Here is a 14,190-nt window from a genome sequence, read left to right on the forward strand (position 1 = left end):
TTAAAAGTAAGGGTGCCGTCACATGCAACGTAATTTGCGTAAGCGTAACTTGCGCCGACCAATCACATCGTCTCATTTGAATATTAGCTTCCACCTAGTTATTTTTATGTTTTTAAGGGTAACATCACATGGCACATATTTTTTTGCGTAACGCGTAAGCAATCAGAAGCTTAGCAAAGGCGAAATAACAATGTTTTTTACGCTAGTGACAAATGATCTACTTTGCGTTGTATTGTGATCCTCCCTTTAGAGAAATTTACTACAATTCGCAATTTCTTTTGACTGATTAACTTCTAGTCCCCTTTGTCTTTGGATTACTATTTTTATGGTTGAAACTTTGTCAACAAAATTGCCAGCTTAAATAAAATTGCCATCAAAGAAGAAGAAAGTATAAACTTAATTAAATGTAATCGATGCTCGACAGATTTCTTTAAACTAATTAGAAAACCAAGACTCCTTTAATAATTCAACAAATTAGGTTTTGATTATTTAGTGCATATAAAAGTTTTAATTTTATAATGCGGATACACATAGGTATGTAAAAAACTTATTTTGTACGTGAAAAAGAGTAAGGAAAAAATAGCAAATACATTGCTATTTTTGATCATGTGATTTCCTGAAGTTCTTTATTATGTTTGTCGCTCGTTTTTGAATTGCTATAAATTCGATAAAGTGTAATTTTTTAGATATGCACGTGTTAGATTGTATTGTACATACGTCAATCAATGTTATTCATTCGTCATTCATGTCGCTGTATCTATAGATTTACATAATCGTGTAAGTACACGTACAATTTAAGTGACAAATTTTTCTGCCGTATTCGTATGCCGTACATCTGCGTGTCTGCTGGCAATCACGATGTGACGCCGTCGAGTTATCTTTTCTTTTGAAATTTTTTGTGTCATCGCTGTACTCGACGAAAAGCAGCGAATTAATAGGCGTAGCGATTGGTGTGACCGGGTTTGTAAATACATCACATTCTAAGCACAACATATTGCACAGATAAATTAAATCAATAAGCAGCCGATAAAGAGAAACTTAATTCACTTTTTTACTATAAATTGGATTTCATATTATTTTCCACTCTTCACTTTTATCATTTATTCGTTTTAGGCATCAATTAAACTTTGAATTGTCAAATTTGTCCTGTATGAGAAATTTATGTGTAAATATGAATACTCTTTAAAAATAATGAAGAAAAAATATGAATCAGGTAAAGTAGCTTCATTGATAGAGAGAAAGAATGAAGTATGCATTTTCACAATGTAAGTCTGAAGAAATTCGACTTATGATGAAATTTTGGATGTTTAGATTTTGGTAGATAGAAATCGTGTTTCAAGAAAATAAACTTCATGTTTCTTTGTCATATTTTTGAAAAATAAAAAATTAAGTAATATCAGCTTTTGCCAAATTTTTTGTGAAACAATTACGAAATTGAATTAAATTACAGTTATATGAAATAACGCGTTTTTCTTGAAAAATTGATAAGCTAAGTGTTTTTGAAGAAAATCATGTGTGACTTAAATAATTATTTTATATTATATAACATAATAATGAAGTACACTCTTTTATAACATCTTAATTAAAACATATAATATCTCAATAGTATATTTAATTTTCAAAAAATATAATTCTTTCATTTTACATAGTCGTAGAAATATAGATAGACCGCAATCAACATGCGCTGCTCTAAATTTCAGCTGTTTGACACCCAGAGCTCGTCTAAGAAGGGATTAAGGAGCAGACTGACAAAGTGAAATAAGCGACAGATGAACACAAAACGCACTGCAATGCTAAACAGAGAATGCAGAAGGCGAGAAGTGAAGGGAGCGAAGAAAGAAGATGTGGAGGAGAAAGGGAAGAAGCTGACGGGACCACGATAAAAGCATCATAAAGCGCCAGCGACTGCCTCACTTCGGTTTTGTTCGGTCGGAAAGCCGCTTTGCTTGCCGCATTTCGTCAGCCTCGCTTCTTTTTATTATAGTGTAGATTTTATTGTACGACGACGTGTCGCGTGGTGCGTGTAGTTCAACCAACAGCCACCAAAGTGAGATTCTGGACTAATTATCATTCCACATAAAAAACATTGAGTCAACTGCGAGGATAATTGAACTCAATTAAGCGCGCGCAATGACTTCCGCATACGAAGTGACGACTTCGCGTGGCTCAACAAAAACTTGCTTCAACGATCGGCAACTGGACAACTCGGACGCAGAAGAGACTTCATCGTTGTCGTCGCTGCACGCCAGTTTTGCAACAGGTGATTCCTTTTTCGAAGAACTCGCGACTTCTACGGAAGTTAATCAAGCACGATCGCTTAGTGAATCGTTCGATGGGGATGTAAGCGCTCTCGGCGAGGAGATGCAGAGAACGATGGATATGCGCGAAGAGAAAAGTAAAGAAAACATCAACACTTCTACGAATTCAGTGAATGATAGTTCGCAAATAAATGAATCTAGCAACGAGGAGACGTTTATAGAAGACGGTGAAAAGCGTAAAGAGATGAGTTCAATTTTGATTTTGCCGGCGGACAGTGCATCGGAATACGCGTCCACATGCGAGAGAAACGAGCAGAACAGGAATCAGAAGGAGGATAAAAAAAGATTAAACCAGCGCGCGAACCAAGATCAGCGAAATTTGAGCGTACAAGAACGATGCGCCAACGATAGCGTACACGCCGGGGGGAATCTTCGAGATTCCATGACGGAAGACGTGCGTGTTCATTGCGAGAACATGACAAAACTCGATCCGATCGAGAGGCAGGATGGTGACTCATTCTATGATGCTGTGCGATCAGGAAACGCCGAGCATGTCTCGATGCTAATTGCCAGCGGTCGCGTGCAAAACCTGGACGAACCGGATTGGAATGTGTCGGGCGATCCACCCTTACTGATTGCGGCGACGAATCGTTGTCTTCCTATGCTGAGGTAGATTTATCAGAGTCAGATAGAATTCTATCTTGTCATTAGTTCGTCTTGGACAAAGCATTTTATACATAAATCTATTACCTGAAAAAAAAACTGATATTAAACTTCGAAATTTTTGTTTCTTTCAAAAATTCGAAGAAATAACATTTAATGATGGTATCCTAATAATTTTTTTACTATTAGCAAACTATTTTTTATCATTATTATTATACTAATGTGGCGTCCCGTAAATTCCTCTCATATTTTTTTATTAACGGATTATACACACACACACACAGCGTTCTGCTGGCGAGCGGGTGCGATCCAGCTGTGCGTTCGCCGCGGGGCGAAACGGCGCTGCACAGAGCGATTCTGAACGGCGGGCCAGGCAATGTATTAAAATTCGTGGAGGACCTCTTGAAACACGGCTGTCCGCCGAGCGTCAAAGAAGCCGGCAGCGGATCAACTGCATTGCACGTTCTCTCCCGCCAGCTAGCTCACGCGTCGCTGAAATCCCTTCATCTGAATCACGACGCGGCCTTGAAAACGCTGGAACTATTGGCAAAAGCAGGTCCTGTGAACGCTAAGGATCATCAAGGCCGAAGCGCTTTGCACATTCTAGCGTCGTCCACTATCTTCGGTATGAAAATTAAAATATTTTATTTGCATGACAATTGATTTTTCGCTTCTTTTCTTGATTTTCACTCACGCCACTTCACAGATAACGATGACAAAAGCGACATCGAGTCGCTGATCGGGACACTCCTAGCCGCCGACGTGGACGCCGCCCTGAAGAACGATCGCGGGGAGACAGCGTTGCACGAGAGTCTGGAGTGCGGCGCGTTAAACACGGCTATGCTGTTGATACCGCATACGCCGGCGGGCATTAAATCGCGATACGGCGAAACCCCGTTGCACATAGCGTCGCGGAAAAATCAGGTCGACATAGTGGCCAAGCTACTAGAGCACAATGAGGATCCTGGCACGCAAGACGCTGGCGATAACACGCCACTGCATCTCGCGTCGGCAAGAGGATTTCACGAGACGGTATCTTTGTTGGTCACGTCGCCTCTGGCTCAATTGGAAAAGATCAATGTTGACGGCCTGACAGCGCTGCAAGTTGCCACCGAGAGTGGATTCGTCAACACCGTCAGAATATTGCTGAAAGCCGGCGCCGATCCCAGTCAGTCTGTGCATTATCGCGCGACCATTTTACGTCGGCATCCCGATATCTCGCTTCTCATTGACCACGAGCTGATGAGACGTCGACAACTCGCCGCTTAATCTATCGCGTCGCGTATATTTTCCATATACTTTTATAAGAAGTCTGCTTGGATATGTTTCCGGCAGTTAATCACTATTTAATCCAAAAATGCTAGTGTTTTAAAACTGACGGTTTTTTTAATTAATTATCTATAAAAATCGTAGTTATATGAGGATAGTCCAGAAGATAAAGATACAAATAAAATAAAAATTTAAATATATATTAGGTACTAAACTTAGTTTCCGCCGCTCACAAGTAGATGGTGCCAGCTGCAGACGAAGTAAGTTTTGATGTTTGAAGTTGCCTTATGAAAGATAAACATTGGTCAATACAATTTAGTGTGCAAAGGTTGAGTATTGTGTAAACAGAGAGAAGATTTTTTAATCGATGAAAAATGAATCGTAATAAAGTATTTTTTCGACATGTACTTCTCCACTAATTCGACATGAAGAAAACTACAGCTGAAACGCATCGCTTACTGTCCGAGACTTATGGTGAAGAAGCTCCATCAGAAAGAATGTGTAGAGAGTGGTTTCAACGTTTTCGAAGTGGTGATTTTAGCATGGAAGACAAAGAACGTTCAGGACAGCCGACAAAGTTTGAGGATGCCGAACTTCAAGCTTTACTGGATGAAAATCCATCTCAAACGCTTTTAGAATTGTCGAAAGCGTTGGATGTTACTTCAATGGCTGTTTGCAAACGCTTACTCTCGGAAAAATCCAGAGAAGAAAAAAGGAAAATGTCTCCTTTCAGAAAGATGAGCAAAAGTCATAGAAAATGAGGGAAAATATTTTGATTAATGTATTTTACTCTCTAATAAATGAATTTTGTAAGACGAAAAACGGCGGAAACTAAGTTTAACACCTAATATATAATCTATCTAGGAAAAAAAGATAATCTCATTAACGTATGCACAGAAAACGAGGCAAAAGGGACCGGCGTCTACGAAAGGCATCTCTGACGCCGCTGTGTAAGAGCTCACCCTATTTTTTTAGGTCGGAATATACATAAAATAAATAGAATATGTTATCACAAAAAAGTACTTTGTAGAAAAAATTTAATATTGTAAATACCTCGAAATGTGTAAGGAGCTTATATAACTTACTATCCGCCTTTTTGACAGCGTGTTAGCGTTCTAGAGTTGACTGCTAAAGATTACTATGTACAAAATGTAATTGTTACACTCGTTATTGCTCAATATCGCTATGTGCAATTGTAAGTATAATACGAAACCGTTGCCATAAATCGCGACTGTGGATCAAAGTGCATTAATTTAGAAAACTGCGACATGTGATTTAGAATACGTAAAACCACAATGTTACAAGCTTTAATGTCATTGTCGTAATCGTTTGAACTATTGTCACTGTAATCGCCGTAATCGCATTATTAATATTTGAGATATGTTCACTTATATTCAAGTTATTCGAATAGGGATTAATAAAATAAGATGTAACAGTTTTTATATAGTTTTAATATTTTTTTATATTTTTTTTATATTTTATAAATCCATATAGTCTGAAATAAAGAGCAGAATTGAATAGATTTAAAGTATGTTTATACGTACAGTTAAGCAAAAACGGAGGCTTTAAACTATTTTTCTCAAAGTATTACATAATATTTGTGGAAGGCTGTGTTGAATTACGAAATAAATGTCATACAGTGGTCAATACAATATACAATGTAATTCGCTACATTTTACTCACGTCAAGAAAAGAATACATTGTATGAAAATAAATGTCTTTCCTTACATAAATTTTGTTACATCGCGCGTACCGAATAAAAAGAATAATAGTATAAAATATAAAGAAAGAACAGTAAGACTGTTCTACTGAGCGCTCGGACAAGTTTTTATTTCTCGCGGTCTACCAATGAGAAACTTTTACAATATTACATGGGTTAAATATTAAAGTAGGCGCGTATGATATCGTGATACATAATATCTATGCGTGTATTTCGCCTAGAAATTTACTTCGATGTATACGTCTATATTACAGCCTGCTATATTGCACATTCAAGATTGACATGGTGACACTCCGTGAACTTTCCAGCAAAGAACACAATCAGCGTAACACAGTATCGATACAAGTGCTTTTTTTTTGTAAATTTGATACAAATCGATACACAAGCTAATGCAGCTGTGAAGCAAAATCGAAAATCTGTATCGAAATTATAATTGTCAGTTTTAATAATTCTTAAAACTTTAACGTTAAAATTTTGTAAAAGTTTTTATATTACAATTCTCTCTTTAGTCTTAGTTTTCGAAAATTTAATTGATTAAATTGATTCAATTTAATTCATCAAATAAAATTTATCATTAAGTCAAAACAAAAGTATTATTGCACATTGTAATTACTACAGGCAAAAATAATAAGTATAAATCAGTGCGAACTATGTCGAAAATTGCAAAAATGTCAAGCATCCATAAATTGTGTTCAACTGATACGATATCTATTTCTGTTTTCTTGCTGAAAAATATGATTGTCAACCATGTCCATTTTGAGAATATCTGCATGTAGCACAAAAAAAGCCTTCCAGCCTCCTTATAAAACAGATTTATACTTCTTTTCTTTTGGCACATTCTATTCCTATTCACCAAGTGATCTATAAGTGAACAAATAAAAATATTTGATCACATACATTCACTTCTTTCAATAACACTTTCTTTCATTACAACAGTCTTTAATCATAGTTTCTAAGTTTGCAAAAATTCCCAACGTTTAAATCATTAATTACAATTCCAGTAAAAAAAAAAAAAAAACAATATACGTATACTATATTATCGAAATTATTTATACGCCTCGATGAATGACTTTAAAAATCTTATTGTAACAAAAAAAGAGCTCGCTTATATGCTTTTTGTCTAATCTAATTAAAATATCTTAAACCATACATTTTTTAAGGCATATTCTTTCTAAGGCATAAATCATTGTAATGAGTAATTTTTAAACATATACATATACATTTATGTATGTATGTAAGATATTGAGCACTGGCGATAATTTTGAAAGGTGAACAAATTCGGTTTTTACAGATATTACAATCTTCCATGTGCACGCCGTATATTGCAAGAATTTTCAGGTGGGCGTTATTCCCACAAATTTCTATCCAATGTGTTCATTCCAAAATAAAAGTTTTTTATTTACTATTCATATTGTTCATCGTTTTTCGAATTATGCGTATACAAAGTATGATTACAAAATTCACAGAATAATTTAATTAAAAAAACAATAAGGAGAGATAAAAAAGATTTTATTTATTTTAATATTCTACATAATCATTTTGATACAGTGCAGCGACAATAAAGTGCAGTTATCTAAATAAAAGTTAATTATTTAAATAACTATTTAATCGAAGAAATAATTCTTCAAATAAAAATGAAATTTGTCACAATTAAATTGTGAACTTTTCTTTACCGTTTAATTTATTTTAGAAAAATCTTATCAATCTTTGATATTTACTGTAAAGTGTATAATCCAGAGCTTTTTTTTACTAAAAATGGGAATATGTTATATGAGAATTTAAATAACATATTAAAAAGAACCAATTTTTTCCCGATAATATCGTATAACAGAGATTTCTTTTATTCAAGGCAAATTTATTTCTCTTTCACGTAAAATTGTTGAATGTTAAAGCCAAAGAAATCTTATATTAACTTATTCACTACCAATTTTAAACTATTTTGCTGATTTTATATCTGTTTAGAGCCTGCAAAAAATATTTACAGAATTCAGAAAATCATAAAAGATTGTTTAACGTTAATATTAAAATCGTTCGTTTATTATTCGTTGCATGAAAACAAATGTCTAAAATTATACAAAAATATTAAAAAATTCACATATATCTTTCGTGTAGTTTATAAAATATTCTGACTATATTGATTTTACTTTTATCATTTACTAATCTTCTACGTATTATTTTACCGATCAGCTCAGTCTTTTAATAATATTCATTTATACGTTTTGAAAGTATCCAGTAGTAAAAATGATAAAAGTTTTAAAAGTATGATATTAACGCAATAGATAATAAATAAGATATTCATAATAATGTCGACTTATAGTATACTTATAGTATACATCGTATATGAAGATTATATCATGTAAACTTTCAATTATTTGGCATATTGTTTTTTCACATCAATCAACTATTTTCTAAGCAAGAAACTGCAGAAAATATTCTAAAGATTATGTATATATGCCAACGCATATATGGCAGTGAATACGTTAATATCATAAGATGATGAATATTTTCTAACATTTTCTTTTTTTAACATTATATTCCTGTCTTTGATATACGTATCACTTTGAACATACATGTATACTAATTCTGTTCTACGATTAATAAAAATTTAAAAAAATAAAAAAACAAAATATTACACTTTTTGTAAGCATTTCCTGCTTGCCTTTGGTAAAACATTTTTTTAAATTATTTATTTCTTAATTAATTATTAATTATTTATTTTTTAATTATTGGTAAACAAATATAACGGAAGACTTCAAAAGGTAAAAAAATCGTGCTGTCGAAAATGTGTGTAATAATAATAAATAATAGTCATACTTTTCATACAAACAAAAAATAGCAAAGAGGAAACAGACATGCATGTGTGCGTGTGCACACATCTATTCCTTTATATATATAAATAAGCACTATGTGCGTATAAAACCTAGAAAAATCAATTACATAATGTATCTACTTGAAATTTTCAATTTTTTTAGGACTCTATATGTTCGATTATCTGCTACTGTTATGTTAAATATTTCCTTATTGTCGCTGTGACTCAAGAAACTTTTACAGGGGTAGAATATACAAGACGCAATCTAACATAACGTGTTCAAAAAGATATGTAATAGTAAATGTAATAGTCGTACAAATGTTCTGTCTACTCTATAAAAAAGTTAGGCGTTTCCTAGTAAAAACTTAATATTTCTGTAGCTTACGCGAGCGTATGTTAAATTTATCGGAATAGAGAGGATTAAGCTTTTACTAACAAAAACTAAGATACGAGTGAAAAAAAAAATCTAATATTGTATCTGTAATATGTTCTACATATCTTTCATTGCACACCAATGGAATTGCATTTATGCAATATATTATGCGTATATTATGCGTATATCTTGTGTGACTGGTATAGTTACTGTGATTAGACTTACTTAATTTAATCATATCTGTTTCTTAAATATATTTTTGGCAACGTAAAATATGTAAATATGTGATGCGATTGATTAAATGTTAAATTTTTTTATAACAAATTATGAATATAATTAACGTAAACATGAGCTTGTCCATAAAAAGACTTGTGCTTCTTTACATCTTGTATCACAATTTTATTACTGATTAAAAGCTATTGAAAGGAAATATTGCCCAAATCAATTAAAATCATTAATAAAATTATTATCCATTACGTTCTCGTGCACGAGTAATGATTAATAATATAATGCTAAATAATGCTCATATAAAAAACTCTTATAATGCGAAAATATATAACCTTTGAAAATCAACAGATTTCCGCATCACTTCAACATTGTCTTGAATATTATTAGTTACTCACATCACATGTATCAAATTTCATATGAATATGCTATTCATGATCTTATTTTAAATGACGGCTTATTGTTAGTAATATTAAATTCACACTGTTTTGTTGTTATTAGTTGCCTTCGCGCTTCACAGATACGATAAATCATTGGTGATAGTAATTATTTAAAATTAGCCATTACGTTTTCTGTTATCAGCGATAGTTTATAGTATATCATATTTCCTTTATCATACTATTTTTTGTATTCGTTACAATCGATGTCTTGAGCCGTATTAATTTCTACAATATTTACAGAAAAAAGATTGGGGCATTTTAGCTTCCAATTCCTCCAAAATGCTAAATGTAAAAAATCTGTCTGCATGAAATACTACAAACTTATCTATGCACTTGTCATATAAAAAACATTTTCTCTATAATGCCTTATTTCCACTTGAAAAACAGACTTATTATTTATGAATACTGGTTGCTCTGATAAAATGCACTGAAAATACATATAAATCCATGTTTAGAGACTGCACACTGGAATATTTCATGGTATATCGACTACTATAGCTTCCAATGTGTTAAGAAACATCGGATATTTAACGTTTAATCAAATTATTTCAATGATTTCAGAGGCTCATAGTGAAACTAAATCGATCCTTCCCAACTTTTTTTCTACTGCAAATAACAGATAGCCGTTATGAGAATTTTTTTTGTATGAAATATAAAATGTCACTCACTTACTGATGAATTGTGCCTGTTGTCAGGTTCATTTAGACCTGATCGTTTGTGGAGTTGTGACGAGTCTTCCTGAAGCCTTCGTCATCGTTCTCGAGATCGGGATTGACACAGTTTTGGACAGCGATCGTTTTGTTAAAGTCTATTTTTGCGTAAAATTCTTTCAGCTTGTTCGGAGATGGCGCTTCCTCTGCCGTTTCCTCCACCGCTTCCTCCGTCGCTTCCTCCGAAGCAGGAAGTGGTTCTTTCTGCTTCAAATCCAAATCCGCATAATACATCTCCTTAATCGAGCATCCCGTTGGCGTGGAAGGCGCCAAGGGCGATCGCTCGATCACCGAAGTGCCGGAGAATCTCTTCTTTTCGATTTCATTCGTTTCCAGATTAACATAGCAATGCCTGGAGCCTTCGTCCACGTCCGGCGGCAAGATAGGTATCGGAGGCGGACGTACTCTAACGGCAACATGCTCCAAATGCTCTTGTCCGGGACTTATGTTCTCGTATGCGTGTTCAGGACCACCTGCGTCGTTATTTTCCTTCTTGAGTTGCGTCGTCTCGCAAGTATTGTGCCTTGGCGAAATAGGAAGGACATCACCGTGGATATCTATGTTCACATAAGACGGCGCAGTCAGCAAAGCTGAGTCACAGCTGGTGACATCTGTACCACGCTGAATAGATATCAATTCCATGTCCGTCAAGAGTTCATCGTTAGATATCGTGTTATCGGTTTGTGGCGATCTGCAATAATGAGAAAAACAAATTATGCAATATCCGACATGTTTTATTCGATTGATTCAACGAATCGATATGCTACCTCTGCGTTGTGCTTATAAGACTCTTGTTATTGTTACGTTCCATTTCCATGGCCGCAGATGACAAAAATTCTTCATTGACATATTGAAAGGACGGATGAGATTGAGAAATTGGTGGTGGTGGTGGCATCGTAGCTGGTGGTGATCCTATGGTTTCTTGGGGTGAAATAGGACCATTACTGCTTCCGACACTGTTCAATCTTCCAATACCATTCTGATTATGAATAAATCTAGATACCGCGCAAATATTACTTCTGGGTGTTGGATCCAAATAATTAGGCTCTGATGGTATCGCTGCTGCAATAGGATGTGATGCAACTGGAAGATCTGTTGACAGCGGGTTATCGCCAGCGTTATTGCGCACCTATCAATAAAGTAATAATATTCAGTTAAATATTCAAATAGTAGAAAAGATCAGCGCAATGTGAAATATATATTTTAATGTAAACCTGAATTTTTGTTTGTACAAGATTAAACAAATCTTCGGCCTTCAGACATCTAAAAGCGTATATTCCAGCGCCTGTAGAGCACCGTCTACCAGACTCAAAACTGAAAAGCCCATCTATATCAAATCCATATCGCCTTAAACAGCGCAACGGCCATTTTATTGGCGGCTTGCTGCGCTGGTATAATATAATGTCTGTATCAGTGACTTCTAAACGGCCAGGAGAAACGATATTTCCGTCATCATCTATATTCATCACTTGAAAGACATTTGGATATAAATCGGTTATGTCTGTCCGGCTATTGACACAACCCATTATTCATCTAAACAAAATCAAAACAATTTCTAAAATTTACAAATTGTTATACAAATTAAAATTAGAAAGACTTGCTACAAAACAATACTAATGTTTTTACTCCTTATCTTGCAAAAAGTCACAAATTAATACTTAATAATTTTATCACACTTTACAATGTCATCATTTTATTATGTAATCAATACAAAATTTATTATTTATTAAAGCTATATACATGAATACAATAAAAATTGATATTATAATTAAAGTATTACAACAAAACAAAATGATACAAATATCAATATTACATCATCTTTTTGTTGCAAATTTCATTTGAAAGAATTTTATTTTTGGAAAAGTGATTGCATATTAATTGGTGACTTCTTGCGCTAAATCGACAATATTATTAATTATAATTTGACGTTACTGAAGTAAACAAAGAGTAAAATCAAGTGTAGAATAACATGACGATTGTATTCAACGTACTAGATGTAAAACGAGCCACCGCGTATCGCGTCTCGCGTATTAGCAAATTATCGCTGTACATCAACGATCAGATGTGTGCATCAAATACATAGCCAAAATGACATAGGACCCTTCTTTTAATGACTGTGATCACTGTTTATCCCATCGCCGACAGCATATTTCCACTCGTTGATGCAGCTACACCGTTTCACCATGACAACAAAGACGCGAGTCATGTGAGATTGTATACAAAATGAATGATAAGACTGACGGCGGCCGTGTCAAATTCATTATCAAAGCGATGAATTGAAGCACGTTTCAATTACAAATTACAAATATTTTATAGCTTGGTAGAACTTGGGGGAACCATTGGGGCGAGACACTCGATTGATTGATACGCCTCTACACCAAATTAGTCGAAACCTCACAAAAATATTTTGTGCGACCTCTCGCGATTATGTATCAACATTATTTGCTATTGATAATAAAACTATGTACTGACTGAAGATCATGTAACTTTTTGCTTTACCGACTTATGTTAAGTCGATAATGTCAAAGGTCAGCTACATAAGTTCGATGGTTTTTCAAAGCATAATTAGTTTTTACAAACGAACAATTGCAAAAAAAAAAAAAAAACAACAAAATTGATATTTTTAAATAAAAGATTTATCATAAAGCATTGACAAGATTGGTATAAAAAATTTATCACTTTTCCATTCAATTCTATACTAAAAGGATCTTAGAGTAATCTTGTATGCTTTCCAAAAGAATCTAATCTAATCTTGAGTGCTTTTCACCTTTCGAAGAGATCCTATCTGCTTTCGTTTGTGAGATATTTCAATTTTTCGGTGATTTTAGTTTTTCGATTCCGCTTTCGAACGTGATTTTCGCGAAATTAGTGAAAGGTAGTTATTTAGATATATTTCTTCGATGAGAATATGCGATACAAGCTTATAATGTAAAAGTAGACAAATACTTCACTAGTTCTTCTTTGCTAAGGCAAATGAGCTCTCGCAAAGAGATTTATATATAGCAGTTATAAAGCTTTATATAGCAGTCCTATATTCAGTTGTATGAATGGAATAAAATTACCAATCGATTTCCTTCCAATCATTCTTTCCATCTCTTGGAAGAATCACTTTTGCGCATGCGAAGCTTTACACTGTACTAGCGTTAACTCGTGGTTGATATCTTTCCTCATCGCCGTCAAAAGATCGCTATTTCAATACAGCGTACTTTTTAACAAACAAAATAAAGTTCTCTTTCGAATGATTGCACTTGACGCACAAACAAGTAAATATCATCGAATTTTATCAGATACAAATTGATTTTAAACCTTTATAAGGTAATGTCAGACGAATGCTTGAACCTACTTGATATACGTATAAAAGAAATTAAAATGAAATAACCTTTTCAAGTTTATTTTTCTCCAAAATATGATCTTGCCGAATAAAAATAAGTACGAAAATAAAATAGTTATGCGAATATCTTTCATGGTTACATGTTTGTATCAAATATAATTATATTTAGAAGCAGCTATGTCAAAAATTATAATTAGAATAGCTATGTCAGAAATAATATTATCTTGCTGCACTGAGTAAGAGCTTTAGCTCATAATGCGTCAAAGACAAAGAAATATTTAAGTGACAAAGGGATGGTCCGAATTTTTTAGACATTTTGCAGATGTTGTTTCCGCTTCGTTATACCAACCGATTGCGCTATGATAAAGAGCTAATAAACTGAAATCGCCGAT

The 14,190-nt window shown here is 33.8% G+C and overlaps 2 protein-coding genes across 8 annotated transcripts; one reads left to right on the top strand and one right to left on the bottom strand.

Annotated features, from left to right (window-relative positions):
* Positions 1 to 284: 284 nt before the first annotated feature.
* Positions 285 to 6,931, top strand: LOC105673373 (putative ankyrin repeat protein RF_0381). 5 transcript variants are annotated; one of them, XM_012368964.2, is made up of 4 exons: positions 285 to 406; positions 1,701 to 2,927; positions 3,206 to 3,546; positions 3,628 to 6,931. In XM_012368964.2, exons 2-4 carry the CDS (start codon positions 2,131 to 2,133, stop codon positions 4,188 to 4,190), a joined length of 1,701 nt encoding a protein of 566 aa, XP_012224387.1. In that variant the 5' UTR covers positions 285 to 406; positions 1,701 to 2,130; the 3' UTR covers positions 4,191 to 6,931. The 5 variants fall into 5 exon arrangements, with proteins under 5 accessions (XP_012224387.1, XP_012224384.1, XP_012224386.1 ...); XM_012368961.2 differs by having other exon boundaries at positions 306 to 534; XM_012368963.2 differs by lacking the exon at positions 285 to 406 and adding an exon at positions 687 to 777.
* Positions 5,833 to 13,039, bottom strand: LOC105673372 (fibroblast growth factor receptor substrate 2). Of its 3 annotated transcripts, none has more exons than XM_067354210.1 (5): positions 12,459 to 13,039; positions 11,682 to 12,000; positions 11,235 to 11,596; positions 10,430 to 11,158; positions 5,833 to 10,184 (listed from the first exon to the last, which is right to left on the bottom strand). In XM_067354210.1, the coding sequence occupies exons 2-4, from the start codon at positions 11,991 to 11,993 to the stop codon at positions 10,459 to 10,461; spliced, it is 1,374 nt and encodes a 457-aa protein (XP_067210311.1). In that variant the 5' UTR covers positions 11,994 to 12,000; positions 12,459 to 13,039; the 3' UTR covers positions 5,833 to 10,184; positions 10,430 to 10,458. The 3 variants fall into 3 exon arrangements, with proteins under 3 accessions (XP_067210311.1, XP_067210310.1, XP_012224382.2); XM_067354209.1 differs by having other exon boundaries at positions 5,833 to 10,363; XM_012368959.2 differs by having other exon boundaries at positions 5,833 to 11,158; positions 12,459 to 13,038.
* Positions 13,040 to 14,190: the final 1,151 nt, after the last annotated feature.

This window comes from Linepithema humile, chromosome 4 (genome assembly GCF_040581485.1).
Source record: "Linepithema humile isolate Giens D197 chromosome 4, Lhum_UNIL_v1.0, whole genome shotgun sequence".
Classification (NCBI taxonomy): Eukaryota; Metazoa; Arthropoda; class Insecta; order Hymenoptera; family Formicidae; genus Linepithema; species Linepithema humile.